This window comes from Rattus norvegicus, chromosome 1 (genome assembly GCF_036323735.1).
Source record: "Rattus norvegicus strain BN/NHsdMcwi chromosome 1, GRCr8, whole genome shotgun sequence".
Lineage (NCBI taxonomy): Eukaryota > Metazoa > Chordata > Mammalia > Rodentia > Muridae > Rattus > Rattus norvegicus.
In genome coordinates, this window is record NC_086019.1 from 93,153,200 (window position 1) to 93,173,787 (window position 20,588).

The 20,588-nt window shown below is 51.6% G+C and overlaps 4 protein-coding genes across 8 annotated transcripts in view; 3 read left to right on the forward strand and 1 right to left on the reverse strand.

The window, feature by feature from the left end:
• The window catches only part of LOC103689966 (MARCKS-related protein-like), a 980,777-nt gene that overhangs the window by 85,337 nt on the left and 874,852 nt on the right, over positions 1-20,588 (forward strand). The gene's annotated exons all lie outside the window — the stretch shown is intronic.
• Mrps12 (mitochondrial ribosomal protein S12) lies at positions 225-3,223 on the reverse strand. 3 transcript variants are annotated; one of them, XM_006228652.5, is made up of 3 exons: positions 3,084-3,223; positions 2,800-2,867; positions 225-843 (listed from the first exon to the last, which is right to left on the reverse strand). In XM_006228652.5, exons 2-3 carry the CDS (start codon positions 2,846-2,848, stop codon positions 473-475), a joined length of 420 nt encoding a protein of 139 aa, XP_006228714.1. In that variant the 5' UTR covers positions 2,849-2,867; positions 3,084-3,223; the 3' UTR covers positions 225-472. The 3 variants fall into 3 exon arrangements, with proteins under 3 accessions (XP_006228714.1, XP_006228713.1, NP_001099709.1); XM_006228651.3 differs by having other exon boundaries at positions 2,969-3,107; NM_001106239.1 differs by having other exon boundaries at positions 226-843; positions 3,089-3,121.
• Positions 3,315-18,744, forward strand: Sars2 (seryl-tRNA synthetase 2, mitochondrial). Of its 3 annotated transcripts, XM_063283386.1 has the most exons (17): positions 3,335-3,601; positions 5,466-5,561; positions 7,666-7,695; positions 8,429-8,569; positions 8,649-8,703; positions 9,144-9,207; positions 9,484-9,589; positions 10,576-10,623; positions 10,822-10,930; positions 11,152-11,197; positions 11,280-11,367; positions 11,456-11,565; positions 13,770-13,863; positions 13,953-14,045; positions 14,134-14,199; positions 17,663-17,760; positions 17,950-18,744. In XM_063283386.1, exons 1-17 carry the CDS (start codon positions 3,335-3,337, stop codon positions 18,023-18,025), a joined length of 1,587 nt encoding a protein of 528 aa, XP_063139456.1. In that variant the 3' UTR covers positions 18,026-18,744. The 3 variants fall into 3 exon arrangements, with proteins under 3 accessions (NP_001099710.1, XP_063139456.1, XP_063139457.1); NM_001106240.1 differs by lacking the exons at positions 17,663-17,760; positions 17,950-18,744 and adding an exon at positions 14,626-15,051 and having other exon boundaries at positions 3,315-3,601; XM_063283387.1 differs by lacking the exons at positions 11,152-11,197; positions 11,280-11,367; positions 11,456-11,565; ... (3 more) ...; positions 17,663-17,760; positions 17,950-18,744 and having other exon boundaries at positions 10,826-10,931.
• Positions 18,093-20,548, forward strand: Ccer2 (coiled-coil glutamate-rich protein 2). Its single transcript, XM_008759219.3, has 2 exons — positions 18,093-18,227; positions 18,533-20,548. The coding sequence occupies exons 1-2, from the start codon at positions 18,167-18,169 to the stop codon at positions 19,174-19,176; spliced, it is 705 nt and encodes a 234-aa protein (XP_008757441.2). The 5' UTR covers positions 18,093-18,166; the 3' UTR covers positions 19,177-20,548.

The window sequence follows — 20,588 nt, forward strand, 5'->3', positions numbered from 1 at the left end:
ATCCTGGAGGATTCAGAACCAGTGGCTTCCAAGGGCGCCAGTACTCACATGCACACACCCGCCCCCAAACAAAAGAACCCACATCACCACTACACACACACGTGTGTACCGAGCCTGCGGAGCGCTCGATTAGTAACCTCAGCACCTAGAACAGCTCCTTCTGTCGGCACCTCAGAGGGGCGCAGACCCTCCTCCACACCCGGGGACAGACACTGAACACTGAGTGACATCACAACCTGAAGATATGTTTATTACAACCCCCATCCCAGCGCATGAGGTCAACCTGCAGACACTGAACATGGAAGTCAAGGGAGTGGGCACAAGAGTTCCTCCTTCCAATTCACCTTCAGAAATCTTGCAGGTTAATAGCATCTTGCTGAGTCAGAGTAAGATTTGAACCCAAGAAAAGCTGCCCCTGGAGCAGAAAGAACCCGTTTCCAAGGATCCAGTAGCAGATCACTGTGAATTATGGTCATTTCTTCTTCTGCACGTGGCCGCAGTCATACTTGCCCCTCACAACTTTGAGTTTAACCCCAGGCAGGTCCTGGGTGCGACCACCCTCCACGAGGACCACGTGGTGCTCCTGCAGGGTGTGGCCCTCGCCGGGGATGAAGCAGACAGCCTCTTTGCCGGTGCTGAGGCGTACTCGGCAGCACTTCCGGTTGGCGGAGTTGGGCTTCTTCGGCTTCCTGATAAATGTGCGCAACACCACACCCTTCAGCTGGGGCCGGCCCTCCGTGGGGCCCAGACGCTTAGGGGGTTCCTTCGGGCGGCCTAAGCGGTGCATCTGGTTCAGGGTGGCCATGGAACGGGTGGCCCAGAGCTGGGGAGCTAGGGCTAGGCCTGGAGAGACACAAGAGGGACTACTGGGTTTCCATAGTCTAAAGAAGGATCCGAGCCCTTTACAAGGTCATGTTTGCTTGTGTCTAAAGCAGTGTGGACAGGCAGATGGCTCAGTGGTTAGAAGCCCTTGTTGCTCTTGCAAAGGATGACCGTTTGATTCCCAGCAACAGTGGTGGCTCACAATTCTAGTTCCAGAGGATCTGACACGTGCCCGTGTTGTGCATTTTTTTTTTAAAGATGTATTTATTTACTGTATATGAGTACACTGTCGCTGTCTTCAGACACACCAGAAGAGGGCATCAGATCCTATTACAGATGGTTGTGAGCCACCATGTAGTTGCTGGGATTTGAACTCAGGACCTCTGGAAGAGCAGTCAGTGCTCTTAATCACTGAGCCATCTCTCCAGCCCCACATGTTGCTCTTAAATACACACTTACATTCATACAGGGGTTGGAAAGATGCCTCAGTGGTTAAGAGCACTGGTTGCTCTTACAGAGGACCCAGGTTCAATTCTCAGCACCACGTGGTGGCTAGCAACCATCTTTAACTCCAGTTCTAGGGACCGATGCCTCTTCTGGCCTCCAAGGCTACTGCACATAGTTGGTGCACACATCCATGTATGCAAGACGCTGTGTATTATTCAGGAATAATGCAACATCTAACCCTTATTATTGTGCCCATAGTTATATAGTAATGTTCTTACAGGTTTTAAACATTTTACATAAACTGAGCTCTGGCCTAAGTACCTTCAAACATTTCTTTTGATTTTTTTTTTTTAATTGCATATCTGGTTGAGTGTATCAGATCCCCTGGAACTGGAGTAACAGACAAATGTGAGCCTCCATGTGGTTGCTGGGAATCAAACCAGGGTCCTCTGGAAGAGCAGCCAGTGCTCTTAATCTCCGAGCCATCTCTCTAGCGCCCCCCCTACCTTCAAAACAAACAAGCAAACAGCAGAGAGACCGCAGAACTGCAGTGTAATATAAGGAAAGGCAGGGGAAATACTGGAGATGTCTGCAAGGCAGTCCTTAATTTGTGGAGCTGAAGAGGTGACTCCATGATTAAGAGCACTGAGTGCCCTTCCAGAGGACCCAGATTCAATTTAAAGCTCCCACATGACAGCTCACAACCATCTGTGGCTATACACAAGTGTGATGCACAGACCTATACAGGCAAAACTCTCATATATGCAAAACTGGACTTTTTTTTTTTTGAAACAGGGTCTCACTATGCAGCTCTGCCTGTCCTGAATCTCTCTACGTAGAGCAGGCTGGATAATAAATACCCATGTGAATGACGTACCCAACCCCTCCCTCAGGACACTGTGCAAAGACCTGATGTTTGGGCAATGTCTGAGAATATAAAGTTGCCCTCCAGTGGTGGCACGTCTTAGATTTAGAAAAATAGCACTTGAATGAATGACTAAACTTCTAGCTCGGATTTCTCACCCATAGGAGGTCATCAATAAAAACTCACTGAAGGAATAAACACAACTGAGAGACACCTAACCGGGGAGACATGCCGAGAAACGAGCATTTGTTGGTACGACTGTTGCACGAACATTGAGAGTGTACTTACACAAACTAAGACAATCTCTAGGCAATCCAACCTCAGGGATTCACCGTTATCTATGTAGGGGAGCCATGACTATGACTGACTTAAACTGTCTGGACGCAGAAGCTTTCCAACTCTTGCCCCTTGAGCAGGAGGTGGGAGCGTGGTAGAAAAACGCCTGTAACACCAGAACTTGAGATTGAAGCGGTAGTCAGGAGTTCAAGGCCATCCTGTCTACAAAGCGACTTGGGAGAGGGAACCTGGACTACAGTGAAACCCTGTCTCCAAAACAGTAAAGGCTCCGTGCTTAAAGCTGATATCATCCGAAATCTGGCAAAAGCATACACGTCCCAGGGAGTTGTCCTCGTCCAGCCTCGTCCCTGTGGCCCATGTTCACTTACCACGACTGAGGGACGTGGTGAGGCCATGGAGAAGGCCGGGCCAGGACATCTCGCCGCAGGCTGCGTCCCTGTATCAGGAGATAATACACTCAGAAAGGAGGTTGGGACCAGAATCCCACTCTCAGAGCCTTCTAGAACCTCCTTTAAAACAGAAAGTCCCCTCACTCACAAATTCAGTCTCACTCTGAGTAGGCCCGCAAGGACCCAATCGCCCTCGCCCGAATACTGGAAGGGGAAACTGAGGAGAGATGAGACATGTCTGGATCACAGATAAGTGCACCCACCTTACCAAACTAGCAGGGTCGTACACACGCCAACTCCAAACTCCAGCCCCTTCCGGGGTTTCTCTTTAGTGATTGGCTACCTCTCTCTTGCGTCAGCGAAGGGGCGGGATAAGGATGACGATTGGACAACGACAGATTCTATTTGAGTTCAATTTTCCTTATTGGAAGGGTTTCTAAGGCTTGGGCGGGAAATCTCCTTGTGCGTCTGATTGGCTCGTCCATGGTGAGTGACTTCTTGTTTCCAGTCCAAGATGGCTGCGTCCATGGCACGGCTCTTGTGGCCTTTCCTGGCTCGCCAGGGGCTCCGGTTCCGAGGACGCTGCGTGTGCAACCAGAACCCAAGGAGGAGTTTCGCTACAGAAAAACGAGTTCGGAACCTCCTGTACGAACACGCACGCGAGGGGTACAGCGAGCTTCCTTACTTAGACATGGAGTCGGTGTGCGCATGCCCAGAAAAGGCCGCGCGCTCCCTGGAGCTCCGCAAGGGGGAGCTGCGGCCGGCCGACCTGCCTGCGATTGTGAGTGCGCTTGCGCCGCCCGCGAGGGCGGGTTGCTTTACAGAACTGGATTTGCCAGATACATTCCAGTTGTGGGGAAAACTACTCAACAGGAATTTAGGTTCCTTCCCAAGTTAGGCAATGTCTTGTGCATGACACCCACTTATGTGCCAGTGATCTAGGGAGAACAGAACTAAGGACCTATTGAACGTCGTGGATGACTTCTGTGACCTGCATGCATTTCATAATTGGACAATCGGTATCTACTGTACTCCCGTAACTTAAATACCATTGTCTTTCTGTACTCAGACTTCATGCCAGGCTCACCCTAAGGCCGCGAAGAGAAATGAGGAGGGAGGTGTTAATCAGAGGTACTCTTGGAGACAGAGCTTTGCATCCTGCTATAAACAGCAAGCTGACGAATAGAGTTGAATGGATAAATACCTGCTAAACGGATATTTAAGATATATCTGTTTCTAGACTTATGACCCAGATGTTGAGACTATGTAATTCTACCTTATAGAGAACTAAAATTGGGGTCACCATGTTGATAGTGAGTCCCGAATGTAATGGATGAATCTTCCCAACTCTGTCTTGAACCCTTCTGTACAGTTACTTTTCTGTTGCCGTGATCAAACACCATGATCAAACCAACTTACAGAAGAATTTATTTGGGGCTTGGCAGGGACGGAATGTCAGCAGGTGGCAGAGCAGTACGCTCACATCTTTAACCATAAGCATGATGCACAGAGTAGGACAAGGTTTTAAGCTCTCAGAGCCCACCTCTAGAAACATATTTCCTCCAGCAGGGCCATGCCTCCTAAGCCTCCCCAAACATCAGCAGCAACTGACCACGCGTTCAAATGCCAGGATATGGGGACATTTCTCATTCAGATCGCTACAGACTCTCACACCAGTCACTAAAGCACTTTAGCCCCATTTTAAGTTTTTATCTTGTTGAGTTTTTCCACCAGTAAGCACTGGTGGCCCAATCAATAAGGGCACTTCCTGCCAAACCTGACAACCTGAGTTCAATTCCCCGGTGGTAGGAGAAAACTGATTCCTGAGAGAATTGTCTTCTGAACCCCCATTCTGCAAACAAAAAAAATTCATGTGCATGCTTATAATAATAATAATAATAATAATAATAATAATAATAATAATAATAATGTAATAGTAATAATAGAAAAATCTGGGTATGGTGATGTGGTACTCTGAAGGAGGCAGAGGCAGGCACTCTGTGGGTTTGAGGCCAGCCTGGTCTCCATAGCAAGTTCCAGGCTACCCAGGACTACACAGGGAGACCTTGGATTTAAAGAAAAAGAGCGAGGGGAGGCGTCTCAGCAGGTAAAGGTCCCTACTGCCAAGCCGACCGCCTGAGTTCAATCCCTGGGACCCACAGAATGAAAGGAGAGAACCGACTCCTGTAGGCTGTCTTCTGACTCCCGTCCTGCAGCCACACACAAAATAAATAAACAAGAAAGAAAAAGAAAGTTTAGTCACCTTTAAAGAGGTGACTTAGCCAGGCGTGTGCTAGTGCCTGTGTAGTCCCGGCACTCAGAGAAGGACAGGACGATTACAAGTTCAAAGCCGCCACCCCAGGCTGTACTTAAATACACTGTCTCACAAAACCAAAAAAAAAAAGTCACACTTCCATGATTGTCTGTTGGTTGGTCGTGATCATAGCAACAGAAGTGGCTGCAAAGTAAACTGGGAAAAGCATTGATTCAGGACAGCTATGTGCCTACCTGGGCGTCTGGTGTCATAGTGCTAATGGGAGGAGACAGTGCCCCTAACCTGCTGTCATCCAGGGGCCTGGTAGATGAGACTTCAGAGCAGTGGCCATTTCACTGTGGTATTCCCCCCCCCCCCCCCCCCCCCGCAGATCTCCACGTGGCAGGAGTTGAGGCAGCTTCGGGAGCAGATCCAGAGCCTGGAGGCAGAGAAGGAGGCTGTGGCAGAGGCAGTGCGGGCCCTGCTGGTGAGCATGGGGGAAGTGGGGGTCCTGCAGGGGCCAGGGCAGGCTGGAGGCAGCAAGGATATCTCTGTCTGGGAGTAACAGGAAATCCAAGTAAAAGGGCTCGAATCATGTAGACAGTTGTTACCTAATAAAACAAGCCACCCAGGCCTGATGTTCCTCGGGCTAATGAATTAGCTCTCTTCAGTATCCCCAAACAGATTCTTTCCCTCTGTGTGCCCAACTTCAACTACATAGATTGGACCCCATCCCAGTTCCAAGATGGCTGCCACTGGGTCAGAGACAAGGTCTGCCTCACAGTTATTTTTTTTTTTTTCTTTTTTCAAGAACAAGTAGACCATACCCTAAGGAGAATCCCATCTTGTTGCCAGAGCTCAGACACATATCTTTACAACAGTCATCAGCAGGATGGCTAAAGTCACTGTTGGTAGTTTAGGGCCAGTGTCCGGGGTCCTGAACTGAAGGCTATCTAGAGAGGGACGAACTGACCCAGGTCTGTGGATAAGAGAGAGGAGAGCACACGCTTAGACCTGAGCTTTTTGCCCTTTCTCCCCTCAACAGCTACCCCCCCCCTTTTTTTTTTACCAGGAACACTTCGTATTTCTTACATGTTTGATTGGTAACTAGTTTACGTTGTTGTATATACAGAAACCCTGGCTGCTGCCGGTTCTTTTGCAACTCCAACATTCTGTTACAGCGCCTCATGCAGAGTCACAATCCAACATTTACAAAGCTTGACAAGCCAATAGCACTCACACAGATGGCTCGTAGACGTCATAAAAGTGTTGGTGGCACGCAGCTGTAACCCCAGCGTCTGGCAGGTAGAGGTCAGAGGATCAAGAGTTCAGTGTCCTCAGCTACTGTCTTAGTCCCTGTGAGGAGACACCATAACCAAGGCGTGTGCTTAACTGGGGACTTGCTTGTAGTCTTGGAGGGTTAGTCCATTATTGTCATGGTGGGAAACAGATAGGTACGGACGGCCCTGGAGCCGTGGCTGAGACCTTTACATTGTGCTCCTCATCGAGTAGGCAGAGAGCAGACGTGTGACTTATCTTCCCGCCGTCTGCACCTACTCTAACAAAGCCATACCTCCTAATCCTTCCAAACCGGTCACCACACGGGGACTAAGAGTGAAAACCTGGGAGCCCGTTGGTCTGTTCTCATTAAAACAGTCATGGCTACACATCAGGTTCCCCCAGAAGTCATTTAAAATCAAACAGACAGGAACTGGAGAGATGGCTCCGCGGTTAAGAGCACTGGTTACTTTTCCGGAGATCTTGAGTTCAATTCCCAGCAACTACCTGGTGGTTCCCAACCATCTGTAATGGGATCTGATGCCCGCCCCCCCTCTTCTGGCACTCAGGTGTACATGCAGATGGAGCACTCACGTACATGAAATACATAAATAATTCTTTAAAAACAAACAACCATAAAAACCTAGCTGGGAGGTAGTGACACACACCTTAATCTCAGCGCTCAGGAGGCAGAGGCAGGCTGATCTCTGAGTTCGAGGCCAGCCTGATCTACAGAGCAAGCTCCACGGCAGCCAGGGCTACACAGAGAAACACTGTCTCAAAAAACAAAACAAAACAAACAAACGACAACCACAAAACAAAACAAAACAAACAAACAAAAAAAAAAACCTGAGATGGAGAGATGGTCCAGCTGTTCTTGAAGATCTGAGTTTGGTTCCCAACGCCCATGCCAGGGCCTTACCCACCTGTAACACCAGCTCACAGACACCACACACAGACACACACACACCAGTAGGGCCAGGAATGTAGCTGGGTGGTATGATGTACAAGGCTCAAGGTTTAAACCCAAATGCCCAAAGAAAGTAACAATATAAAATAAAGAGGTACGCTCCTCAGGGAGCCCCCATCTTCCCCTCACAGAACCCAGAAGGACAGAGCAGTTCATTTTCAGCACTGGATGTCAGTACTGTTACATCATATTGCCGTCTCATGGCTTTACCAACAGAGAACCTGAGGCAGGGTGGGAGATTCAGATGTCATGCTCCTCTCTGAACTTTGACCTCCTCTGTCTCTACTCTGAACCCCCAAGCTCATTACCTAATCACCTTCTCCCCTTTCCTCTTCTCCACCAGGCAAAGCAAGACAGCAACCAAGTGCAGAAGGTACTCAGGGCCCTGATGTCTCCACCCTCACTGGGGAGGGCGGGGAGGGTACCACGTTGGTCACAGTTCTAATTCAGACAGGATCAGGAGGTAAGATAAAAAGAACAGCTTCGGGGGGGCTGCGGATTTAGCTCAGTGGTAGAGCGCTTACCTAGGAAGCGCAAGGCCCTGGGTTCGGTCCCCAGCTCCGGAAAAAAAAAAAAAAAAAAACAGCTTCCATGGGGACCAGAGAGATGGCTCAGTGGTCACAGTGTGTACTGCTCTTGCAGAGGGCCCACACTTGCTCTCCAGCACGCATGTGTACACACACACACATACTTACACACGTATGTAAAATATATGTATTAAAAACAAAGACAGTCTGTCAGTTTGCGAGCCTACAGCTGGTGTGAGGTGTGCTAGAGCCAGCTCCTGGCTCCAATACTCGGTTTATTCTGAGCCCAGCTTTCTCCCTTGCCAACAGAGGAAGTCAGAGCCAGCCGAGTGCACCTTCCTGATAGTTCCCTCTGGGTAGTTCAGCTTGGCTCCTGTCTCCTCACAGCCAAAGCAAGAGAAAGTTCCAGTTGGCCTGACCTGAGCATTGTTTGCATGATCTTGCCAAGTTGAGAGGAAACGCAGGTTACTGGATGAAAAGAAATGTCAAATGTCTACGTGGGGTCCTGCCAGCAAAGACGAGTCATGCTGGTAGAGGTACCCCTGACTCTCCCCAAGGGTAATCCTCTGCCCTGCCTAGGACCCCCAATATCAGGGCCTTCGGACCCGTGGCCGGGAAATCCGGAAGCAGCTCACACCCTTGTACCCCAGAGAGACCCAGCTGGAGGAAGAGTTCTACCAGCAGGCACTGAGGCTGCCCAACCAGACCCACCCGGACACGGTAAAGGCCACATTGCAGGGGAGACAGGGCATCCTGGATGCCCCGTCTCCTTCTCTCTGACACACTCCTCTTCCTGCAGCCTGTTGGGGATGAGAGCCAGGCTAGAGTGCTCCGTGTGGTGGGTGACAAGCCGGGTAAGTCACACCCCAGGGCTCGGTGTCCCTGGGACCTCAGGCTGGGAGTGGGGCACGGCAGGTCTCGGGCCAGGGTGGGGCTTGAGGTGAGGCTGTGTCTCCTTGCCTTTCCTTCTCGGGCAGCCCACCCTAGCATGGGTACAGCATGTCTGGCTGCCCCTCTCTTTTCTTCCTTGCTTTGCTTTGACCCCCATTCTGGGAGCTTTCTTCTTAGCCCCTGTGTGTGTCTCCACTCAGACAAGACCTCCTTCCCTTCTCTCATCTCTCTCATCCATTTCCTTCTCTTTCTCCTTCCTTCCCCTCATCTCCCGCTCTTCCCTCCATTCTCTCTGCTTCTCATATCTCCATTCCCTTCCAACCCCCATGACCCTCTCTCTCCTCCCTGCTCTCTGATGCATCTTTCTTCCTCTCTTACACCATTGCTTTCCACCCACAACCAGCTTTCTCCTTCCAACCCCGAGGCCACCTGGAAATTGGCGAGAAACTGGACATCATTCGACAGAAGTGAGTCCCACCACCCCCTCCCCTCCTGGGTCTTGACCCCCCCTAACCCATCGCCCCCACCCCGTGAACAGCTGGCAGCCCTAACAGCTGGCAGCCAGCTTCTGCCTGCAGCCTTAGGGTATAAGGTGGAACACCAGGGCTGGGCCCACCCAGCATGAATATTTGATGCCAAGCCCGCCTATCATCTGGGCCTCTCTGCCCCCTGGGTACTCGAGTCCTTTCCCCACCTGCCTTGGCCAGTAGGCACTGCCAGTTTGTCTGCCTGTCTGTCTCTAGGCGCCTGTCTCACGTGTCTGGCCACCGGTCTTATTACCTGCGCGGGGCTGGAGCCCTCTTACAGCACGGCCTGGTCAACTTTACCCTCAGCAAGCTTGTCAGCAGGGTACGGCTTACCTGAGGGCCTGCTTGGACAGGGTGGCACCTGTACCAAGTTTAGATGGGTTAAGGATGCTCAGGGGGGCGAGGAATGTAGCTTGGTTAGCTGGTACAGCCTGGCATGTGTAAGGCATTGACTCCCATTCCCTGGGTCAGAGACATACTCAGAGAAACAGTAGCACATACTTTACCCAGCACTGGAGAAATGGAAGCAGAGGGATAAAACTTCAAGACTGACCGGGGCAGCAATGTAGTGAAATTCTGTCTCAAAGAAAAAAAGTAAAATTAAAAAACCAAGAGGCCAGCATGCTGCAGTTCTCAGCATTGCCATATACTAGTAACACTTTGATTCCTGTGTCCTCTAGGCTAGGTAGATGCTATTATTATGCCCTCTTTTGAGACGGGAAAATTGAGGCTTGAATGGAGCTCAGACCTTGGCCTAGAGCCTGTACTTGTAAATCACTACCCCTGCTGTGGGGTTGGGGGCACCTGGGGAATCACAGTGTCCACTGAGGCAAGGAGTCATGCCTTCAAGGCGGATAGCATGAGTTACTAGCTATGGTGAGGGCATCACAGGCGTCAGGTTTTCTCTCTGTTGTTCTTTCTGTTTCTCCTTTTTTATGGAGTCAGGCTCTGACTTTGTAATCTTAGCTGCTGGCCTGGAGCTCCTATATAGACCAGGCTGGCCTCAAACTCAGAGATCTGCCTGCCTCTGCCTCCTTCTGAGTTCTGGGATTAACGGCATTCACCAAACAGATCTTCTGAGCGCACTAGGGAGTCTTCAAGCAGGGAAGGGACATGTTAGAGCTGTACTTTGCAGCGGCACCTCCAGCTGCTCTCTTCACGTGAACTTCGGGGGAAGCAGGGTGCTCGCAGCAGGAGAGCTCCAATAACAGGACTCAGGACTCAGGCCTCACTGGTGTCCTCTGCTGAGGGGTAGACTGAGAGCAGCCACTGTCTCTTCCTTGGGCTGATCCCCTCCCCTCTCTGCAGGGCTTCACACCCATGACGGTTCCAGACCTTCTGAGAGGAGCTGTGTTTGTGAGTGAGACTGGGGTGACAGGGGTGGGGGGCCTCTCTCTCCCGGAGGAGACCACCCTGGGCTAGGTCATAGAAGTCAGTCACAGTTCGGGAGAGAAAATCAATTCCAGTTGCTTCTAAAGGAATAGCTGGGGTGGTGAACTCAGAATCAGGGAGGCCAAGATTACCCATCACCTGACCCCTGCAACCTTCCCCCAGGAAGGCTGTGGAATGACACCAAATGCCAACCCATCCCAGATTTACAATATTGACCCCTCCCGCTTCGAAGACCTCAACCTGGCTGGGACAGCAGAGGTGGGGCTGGCAGGTAAGCGGCTACCTGGGTGTTGGGGGAAGACAGCTCCCTACAGGGAACAGATAGCAACCCCGAAGCTAACACATACAGTTGTATAGGCTGTTAACTGCTCAAACTCACAGGGACTCTAGAATCATGTACTCTGACAGGGGGTTCTACTCTAAACCTCACTGTGACTTCCTGTGAGCAATGACAGCCCTGGCTAACCCCACCCTGCCTCTTTGTCCTCCCAGGATACTTCATGGACCACGCAGTGGCTTCCAGGGACCTTCCAGTCAGGTGATACCCATTTCCTTTACTGCTAGACCCCATGGGTAGCATCAACCACCCTCCCTGACCCAGTCTCCCACCCTCCTACTAGGATGGTCTGTGCCAGCACCTGCTACCGGGCAGAGACAGACACCGGGAAGGAGCCTTGGGGGCTGTACCGAGTCCATCACTTCGCTAAGGTGAGTGACGCAGGCCTGGCTGGCATACACAGGTCCCCTCCACCACCCAGGACGACGTCCTGACCCAGTGTCCCTTTCCCTGTCCCAGGTGGAGATGTTTGGGGTGACAGGCCCTGGGCTGGAGCAGAGCTCGCAGCTGCTGGAGGAGTTCCTGTCTCTGCAGGTGGAGATCTTGACAGAGCTGGGCTTGCACTTCCGGTGCGGAGATGGAACCCGGTGGGACCTGGTAGGGTGGGGGGGAGAGTGGGATTGACTGGCTGGCCTACCACCTGCTCCTTTCCCCTAGGTGAGGCCTCTGGGCTGTAGAGTTTCTGTCTGTGCACTATTTTGTTTTCTAAGAGTGTCAAAAGCACAGGAAGGAAGGCTCCCCCCACCAAGCTCTCCATCTCTAGAGTTTAGTCTAAGAAACCTACCTCACACTCACTCTCCTCCAGGGTGAAGGCGGAGTCACAAGGCCCACTTGTTCTATAGGACACACAGCTTTATCGAGGGCTGAGGAAGGCTACCTTTTACCTACTGCACAAACAAACAAACAAAACACAACAAATTAAGAAAGCCCGAGAGTATATGCAACCAGGTGGCATGTCTCACACCTGTGATCTCAACACCTTAGAGGCCATGACAGGGTTTCCAGGAGTTCAAAACCAACCTGAGCTAATAGAGTGGAGCCCTGTCTCAAAATGAAACAGAGATAACACAGGAAAGACTTGATGTAATGACTCACACTTAGAATCCAAGCACTGGGGAGGCTGAGGCAGAAGGATTGCTATGAGTTTGAGGCCAGCCTGCACTACATGAGACCTTGTTTCAAAGGAAACAGAAAACAAGCTCAGGAAAGGGCCTACTGTGTGCAAGCCGGAGGAGCACAGCTCTGATCCTCTGCACCCACACGGGAGCTGGGGGTGATGGTGCGAGGCTGTGCCCCAGTGCTGGAGAGTCCAACACTCAGTGCCCTAGAGCTCCCTGCCCAGTCTTATCTAGTGGGATCAGTGGGCACACACAAACACAAGGATGCACACCTACAACTCGTGATCTACAACCCCAGCACTTGTGATCTGGACCCTGTTCAACGCCATCCTCAGCTACATAGTGAAGTCTAGGCCAGCCTGGGCTACATGAGACTCTACCAGAAAGAAAAGGAAGGAAGGAAGGAAGGAAGGAAGGAAGGAAGGAAGGAAGGAAGGACGGACAAGACAAGACATACATACAAAAAGAAAAAAGGCCAGTTAGAACTCTAAAACTGGTGCTCTTCTAGACCATAAGAATGGTGGGGTGGGGCTGGAGAGGTGGCTCAGAGGTTTGGAGCCCTGACTGCTCTTCCAGAAGTCCTGAGTTCAATTCCCAGCAACCACATGGCGGCTCACAGCCATCTGTAATGGGATCAAATGTACTCTTCTGTGGTGTCTGAAGACAGCTACAATGTATATATATAGAGAGAATGGTAGGGTGAATGCCCACAGATAACTGCATAGCTGTCTTTCCTTTTCACCTCAGCCTTCTCTTCTGTCTCCTGTGGCTTCCACCTCCCCAGCTGCTGGTTCTCCTTCCACTGTGTTCTTATCCCTTTCCCTCCTTTTTGATTGCTGCCTCTTTCTCCTCCTCCCCCTCCTCCCTCTCCTCCCCTCCTCCCCTTCCCCTCCTCCCCTTCCCCTCCTCCCTGTCCTCCCCTTCCTCCCCTTCTTCCCCTTCCTCCCCCTCCTCTCTCGCCCCCTCCCTTCTTCCCCCTCCTCTCTCTCCTCCCCTTCCCCCTCCTCTTCCTTCTCCCCCCTCCTCCCCCTCCTCTCTCTCCCTCTCCTCCCCATCCCCCTCCTTCACTCACCTCCTTTAAATTCTTTACCTTTTTTTTTTTTCTTTTTTTTCAGATCTGGGGACCGAACCCAGGGCCTTGCGCTTGCTAGGCAAGCGCTCTACCACTGAGCTAAATCCCCAACCCCTACATTCTTTACCTTTATCCAATGACTTTGACACTGTTTTTTTGTAAGCGAAGGGTGTTGGGTGTACCTGGAAGAGAATGGGGGACAAGGGACACGAAGGACACCAAGACAAGAGTCTGATCAAGGCGACAATTTTATTTTTTCCCAAGGCTGAATTTATACCATAACATGGGTAACAGAGGGAGGGGGGAAGTAAGAAACAATGCAGGCCAAGGACACAATATTCGTGTGGTCAGGGAATCGGCTGATGTTGACAGGATGTCAGAAAGGTCACAGGTTTGTCATATCATTAGTCAGCAGGAGAATTTTATTATATTATTATTTATCTTGACCACCAGATTTGTATTAGTCTTCTGCAGCTGGCTGGGGATTTTCCATGAACCCAGTCATACTTAATTCTAACCATGGAGGGCTTCAAGGGCATCGCTCCCAACAGTTTTGTTTTATTTTTTGTTACCTTGGCCTCAGGGTGCTGGACATGCCCACCCAGGAACTGGGCCTTCCTGCTTACCGCAAGTTCGACATTGAGGCCTGGATGCCTGGCCGAGGCCGCTATGGGGAGGTGAGAGGCCTGGCCTAGTGGGCACCTTTGGTAAGACACTGGAGGACGGGCATGTCCCCAAGACAGCCTCTCCATCACTCCTATTGCAGGTCACCAGCGCCTCCAACTGCACAGACTTCCAGAGCCGCCGTCTGTACATCATGTTTGAGACAGAGACTGGGGAGCTGCAGTTCGCACACACGGTAAGTAAGGCCCACACTGTATCTCCACCTTCCCGTCCCAGGGCCAGGACAAAGTCAGAGCCTGGCCCTGAGCACAGCCTTCTTCCAGGTGAATGCCACCGCTTGTGCTGTTCCCCGAGTCCTCATTGCCCTCCTGGAGAGCAACCAGCAAAAGGTGAGAGATCCCCCAAGTCTGGAATCTCAGGTTTGACAGGACTGCAGGTTCAAGGCCTGCCTGGGCAACTTAATAAAAACCTATCTCAAGTTAAAAGTAAGGGGGTTGGGGATTTAGCTCAGTGGTAGAGCACTTGCCTAGCAAGCGCAAGGCCCTGGGTTCAGTCCCCAGCTCCGAAAAAAAGAAAAAAGGAAAAAAAAAAAAAAAAGTAAAAGAGGGCCGAGGGTGAGGGCGTGGCTCAAGGGTAGAGCCTCTGTCTAGAATCCTTCAGTGAGGGGCTGGGGTGCAGCCCAGTGGATAAGCCTGGCATGGAGAACACTCTGGGCTCAATTGGCAATACCAACAAGAGGAGGTTTGAGACTTCCACCAGCAGCTAAAGCGAGAGCTGGAGGAAGGGTAGCATCCTAATAACTGCTCTGTCCCCAGGATGGTTCAGTCCTCGTACCTGCCGCTCTCCAGCCCTACCTAGGCACTGACCGGATCACAGCCCCCACCCACGTGCCTCTCCAGTACATTGGCCCCAATCAGCCCCAGAAGCCCAGGCTCCCCGGCCAGTCTGCTGCCAGATGACAGCGGTCTGCTCCAGAGGCTGGCCTTCTAGAGGTCCCTGATGCTGAGAGCCTTTCCCCTGCAGCTGGTCCTGATGTCTCTGTACTTGTCATCTCCCCTCCTGGACTCCTGAATCTATCTCTGTCCCTTCCCTGCCGGTGAATCATTGTCAGTGACCCCTACCATCACTGGGGCTGTCAGCCAGAGTCATGTCTCAGCCCCTGACAGGAAGAAGGCCATCCCACTTCCTCTTCCACCTCAGCGCCGAGCAGAATGCCCACAATAAATGGTCATGAGAACAGAGTCTTCTGGATCTGTAAGCACAGGAAGTGCTGGGTGACAGCTTTCGTCAGAGTCTGTGGCTGCCCACAGGGCTCATGCTGGGTGGCCTCAGGCTCCCCTGGGGAGTTGAAAGGATGCCAAGGTCTCCTCCCTTCCCCTGGGATAAGGCCATCACCCTCTAATGACTCCCTCAATCTGAGCCAACTTTATCCTTATCCTTGGCCCGTGGTCCCCAACTCTGGTGCTGTCCAAAGTGTCACATTCATGGCAGCTGACCCCAGGCCCCTCTGCCTCCTTCACAGGCACTCCAGCCCCTTTGCCTACACTAGCTCCTCCCCTGGCGGATTTCGCTCAGCACCCTTCAGACTTCAGTGATTTCCCACCTCCAGTGGGGTAGCAAACCTGAGGCTTCACCTTCAGAATGTTCTAGGATCCACCAGTTGCCCTCCCCTTCCTCAGCCCTATTTTTTTTTTTTTTTTTGGTTCTTTTTTTGGTTCTTTTTTTCAGAGCTGGGGACTGAACCCAGGGCCTTGCGCTTCCTAGGTAAGCGCTCTACCACTGAGCTAAATCCCCAGCCCCCCTATTTTTTTTTTATCTACCCACTTTTTCTCACAAGAGACTCTCCAGAATTCCCAACGTCACACTAACATAGAAACTATCTATATCTAGGAAAATCACGGCTAGAGCACAATTCGAAGCATCCCATATCCCACACCTGGAATTAAAACAAAATCATGTTCCTATTGTTCTGTTATTTTTTGTTGTTGTTTTAAAGATTTATTTATTCATCTTATGTATGTGAGTACATTGTTAACTCTTTTCAGACACACTAGAAGAGGTCATCGAGTCCCATTACAGATGGTTGTGAGCCACCGTGTCGTTGCTGGGAATTAAACTCAGGACCTCTGGAAAAGCAGTCAGTGCTCTTAACCACTGAGCCATCTCTCCAGCCCTTATTCCCCCCTTCCTCCCCCTCCCCCTCCTCCTCCTCTCCCCCTCCTCCTCCTCTCCCTCTTCCTCCTCCTCCTCCTCCTCTTCTTCTTCTAAAGAAACCAAAATTCTCACTAGAATGCTTGGCTAGTATGCACAAAACCCTGGGTTTGGTTCCCTAGCACAAAATTAACAGGGTATTTTGGTATGTGTCTATAATCCCAGCACTTCAGATGCAGATGGACATCTATAGGACAAACCTAATATACCTCAGGTCCTTTCTCAGACATATAAATTCCTGGAGTCTGGTATGATGCCACACATCTGTGGTCCCAGCATGGAGGAAACTGAAGCAAGAAGATTAAGGGTCAAAGGCTTTCTAAGAGTGTTAGTGCACATCTTTAATGTCAGCACTTGGGAGGAAGATATAGGTGGATCTTCTGAATTTGAGGGTACCCTGATCTACATAGCAAGTTCCAGGTTAGCCAGGATTGTACAATGAGACCCCGTCTAAACAAGGAACTGGAAGGATGGCTCAGCAGTTGAGAGCACCCACCCTCTGCTCTTTCAAAGGACCTGAGTTCAGTTCCCAATAGCCACACCTGGTCGCCCACAGCAGCCTCTAACTCCAGCTGCAGCTGCTCAGAGGGCCATGTCACCTGCACTAACACAACCACCGCCACACACCCACACAAGCTGTTTTTTAAAAGGAGGTTGCAGCAAGCTGAGGCTGTCGCTAGTAAGACGCTGTCTCAAAGAAACAAAAACAGGTTACTGGATATTATCTGTGCTGGTTCACATTTTGAGACCCTGTCTTTCGGGGGGGGGTAGGGGGCGGGGAAAAAGTTACCTGGGATTTGGTTGATGGTTTATCAAGAAAAGTGCTAGTGTGACCTTAGTTCAGATCCTTGGAATCCACGTAAAAGCTGTGTGCTCTTATAACCCAAGCACTATTGTGACCAGTTGGTTGGATCCCAGGGCCTTCCTAGTTAACTGTTCTATCCCAAAAGTTCAATGAGAGATCCTATTTCAAAAAATAAAAGGGGGGAGGGGGATGTTTGCCCGGATACCGGGAAAGGGAATAACACTCGAAATGTATATAAGAAATACTCAAGTTAATAAAAAAAAAAAAAGAAAAAAATATAAAGTGGAGAGCAACATATGAAGACATTTGCCGTTGACTTCTGGTCTCCACGCATGCATTCACACCACACATTGGGTACTGGGGTGGCATGGAGCCCCGTGTAGTCCCCAAGGCAAGGCACTGCCGAAGCACCCCTCACCCAAAAGTTCTGGAGTGGGTTGTCACAAAAATATAAGAAAGCGTCGTAAGCAATTGTCCCAGCACTGAGCAGCTGGTGAATAATGGAGCAGGGGACTTGGGTCAGAAGGAACTCCCACCTCTAGGGGAAGTAGATTTACAAGGATCCACTTTCCAGATGAGGAAAGGACGAAAAAAAGAGTTGCCCAGCTTCCATATGAGTCTCCGGGGAGACCCTCCCCGAGCCGTGCTCCTGAGCCAGAAGCCCAGAGGGGTGCATGCTTGAGTGGGTTCCCATGAATAATTGAGGTTCCTAGAGTGCCCCACAGCTGTCCCCTCTCCCTGAGCCGGGGAGGGGGCGGCGGTGACGTCATTTCCTCCCCCGCGGGGTCCACTGCACCTGGGTTATAAGGCGCTAACCCTGGCTGTCTGCCCAGCAGAGAGTCCCGATTCTCCACCATGCTGTTCCGTGCACCCACCTCTACAGCGTTGCTGCTGCTGCCTCTGCCCCCGCTGCTGGCATTGCTGCTGGGGGCTGGTGAGTCCGGGGCCCACGAAGGGATTGGAAGTACACCTTAGGTCGGTCGGGCTATAGGTGGGCAGCTGAGCTTGCCCATGGGAACAGCACATCTGGCAGGTGCCTGGCACATGGACCCGGGTGCGGGTGGGGGGGGGGGGGGGAGTTGGGATTAGTACCATGAACAGCACCCGTTTTCTTCCTCCACAGCTTCCTCAGCTCCCCTGACACCGAGACCCTCCAAAGAGGTGAGCAGAGCCCTTCCTTGCCCTCTCCATCCCGCTGAGTCCCTTCTGCCCAACTTCTCTCGGTATCCCCACCTCTTTTGATCCTGTAGCCACTCTGTTCTCCCAAATCCCTTACATTTGCCCTTCCTCTGACCACTCATCCTTGCTCCCAGCTAACCCGCTGTCTAGCAGAGGTGGTGATGGAGGTGCTGACACTGGGCCAGGCCCAGAGAGGCCCCTGCACAGCTCTGCTCCACAAAGGTAGGGATACCCCAATTCCCCTCAGAATTCCCAAGATCCTTTTCCTACCTCCCTACTATCCCATGTGCATGGTGGAAGAATTCCCTGGCCTGAATTAGTGTGGTACTACTCACAGCCCCAACTGAAAGAACCTGGCTCCCTTGAAGCTCCCAGCAGGATAAGGACTGGGCAGAGAACATCTGCAGCCCGTAACTCCCCCGTCAGCGCTAAACAGTTCCCATCATGATGTCAGGAAGCCCTCAACTCTTCAGGGACTGTGTCCCAGTTGGCTACACTAGGAGCATCCTATCTTTTCCCCCCGCTAGAGATATTCGAGACAGAGCCCCAAGGCTGTGCGTCCCCTGAGGAGAAGAGGCTGCTGGGTGGGGACTTCAACAAGCAGGAGTCTGAAAAGATGAGATCCAGCCAGGAGATAAGGGGTGAGGAGGAGGAGGAGGAAGAAGCAGAGAGGACCCACAAGTCTGAGGTTCAGGAACAGGCAGTCCACACGCACCTCCACAGTCAGCTTCACCAGGAGGAGGAGAAAGAGGAGGAAGAGGAGAGCCAGCCAGAGAAGACCTCTGAGCATGTGTGGAAGCAACGTCTAGAGGGTGCCGGAGACCTCCAGAAGCGGGTGGCTGAGAAGGCCAGCGATGAGGAGACAGCCCAGTTTCAGGCAGAGGAGAAAGGCATGCAGCTGCTGGGGGGAGGCCGAAATCTGTGGCAGGGGGCTGAGAGGGTCGGAGGAGAGAGGCATGAAGAGTCCTCCAACCATCGTCACCACCTGGAGCAGCCAGGTACCAAGGCCAAGCAGGAGGCAGAGGCAGAGGAGGAAGAGGCTCGAGAGCAGGAGGTAAGTAGAGGAGTCACTCCAAGACCGCCCAAGGGACTCTCCTCGTGCTGGGCCACACAATGTGAAATCTACCATGAAGTGGGTCAGAGTGACCAAGCGTGCACCAGAACTAGGTAGCGATGTCCAAGCAAGGACAGTGACCAGGAAGACGCCGCTAATTACCCAGAAGCACCAGAGTTAGCCACCATTATCTGTACCAAGTAAGTCAGCTCCCACTGAAGCTAGCAGCTGCTCTCTGGCTCACAATGCTAGTGACAGAGGCCATGGATGAGGCACATGCCAAGCTGATTGTCCCAGCAAGGTGGCTCAGTGGGTACAGACTCGCGCTGTCCAGTCTTGCAACCTGAGTTTAATTCCTAGATCCCACGTGGTGGATGGAGAGGACTGAGTCCCGCAGGTTGTCCTCTGACCTCTCCACACACGCTAAGTAGATGTAGAAACTTTGTTTTTGTAATTACGGGCTAGAGAGATAGTTTTTTTTTTCTTTCTTTTTTTTTTTTTTTTTTTTTTTTGGAGCTGGGGACCAAACCCAGGGCCTTGCTCTTGCTAGGCAAGCGCTCTACCACTGAGCTAAATCCCCAACCCCAGAGAGAGATAGTTTAATGGTTTAACGGTCCCTTCAGAGGACCCAGCTTCAATTCCCAGGATCCACATGGCATCTCTGGAACTCCCATTCCCAGGGGATCATATGCCCTCTTCTGGCCTCGCTGGGCACTAGGCTGACATGGATATACAGGCATCTGATATAAGGACAGGCAAACACCAATTTTTAAAAATTAATGAAATATCACCTCAGCTGGGAGCAGCAATCAAAATGGCCAAAACTTCACAAATGGGCCCCCTAGGGCTAGGGATGCAGGTTCACAGTCGAATGTATGACTTACATGCACAGGCCCTGGGTTCGCTTCCCAGCATTGCTACATAAGCCAGCTGTGACGACACACATCTGGAGTCTCAGCACTCATAAAGGATCAAGAGATCAATGTGGTAGGCTGTGCGAACCACCATGCTGCTCAGGTGGACAAGCAGAACGTTTGGGTTTGTAGAAGCAAGGATGGTAGCCATCACTGACCACAACACACAGCTAGGATGGGATTTCAGGCCACTAGCACAGGAAGTGGCAGGGCTGCAATTCACCATGACCACAGAGGTAACCATACTTCCGATCTTCCCCAGGAACACAATGCGGAGCGGCTGGAGCACATGCAGGAGCAGTTAAAGAAGGCTACCGCCATGCTAGGGGAGGCTCTGGGGAGGGAAGGCTGACCCCACTCCACTCCTTGCCCACACTCCCTAAGGCTCAGGACTGTTGACCTCAGAGCGCCCCTCCACCAGGCATCCTGCTCACTTCCAACTGGCAGGGACTGGAACAAGGATGTGCCTGAGAACCAAGCCTGAGAGAAGTCTGAGCAGGGCAGGGGCTCAGGCTGACTCGGGACCCCACCCCCAGCTCCTCCACCCTTCCTGAGTGAATAAAGCACAAAGCAAAGCGCCCTGGCTCACTTGGCTCTGGAGGGATGGGACCTGAA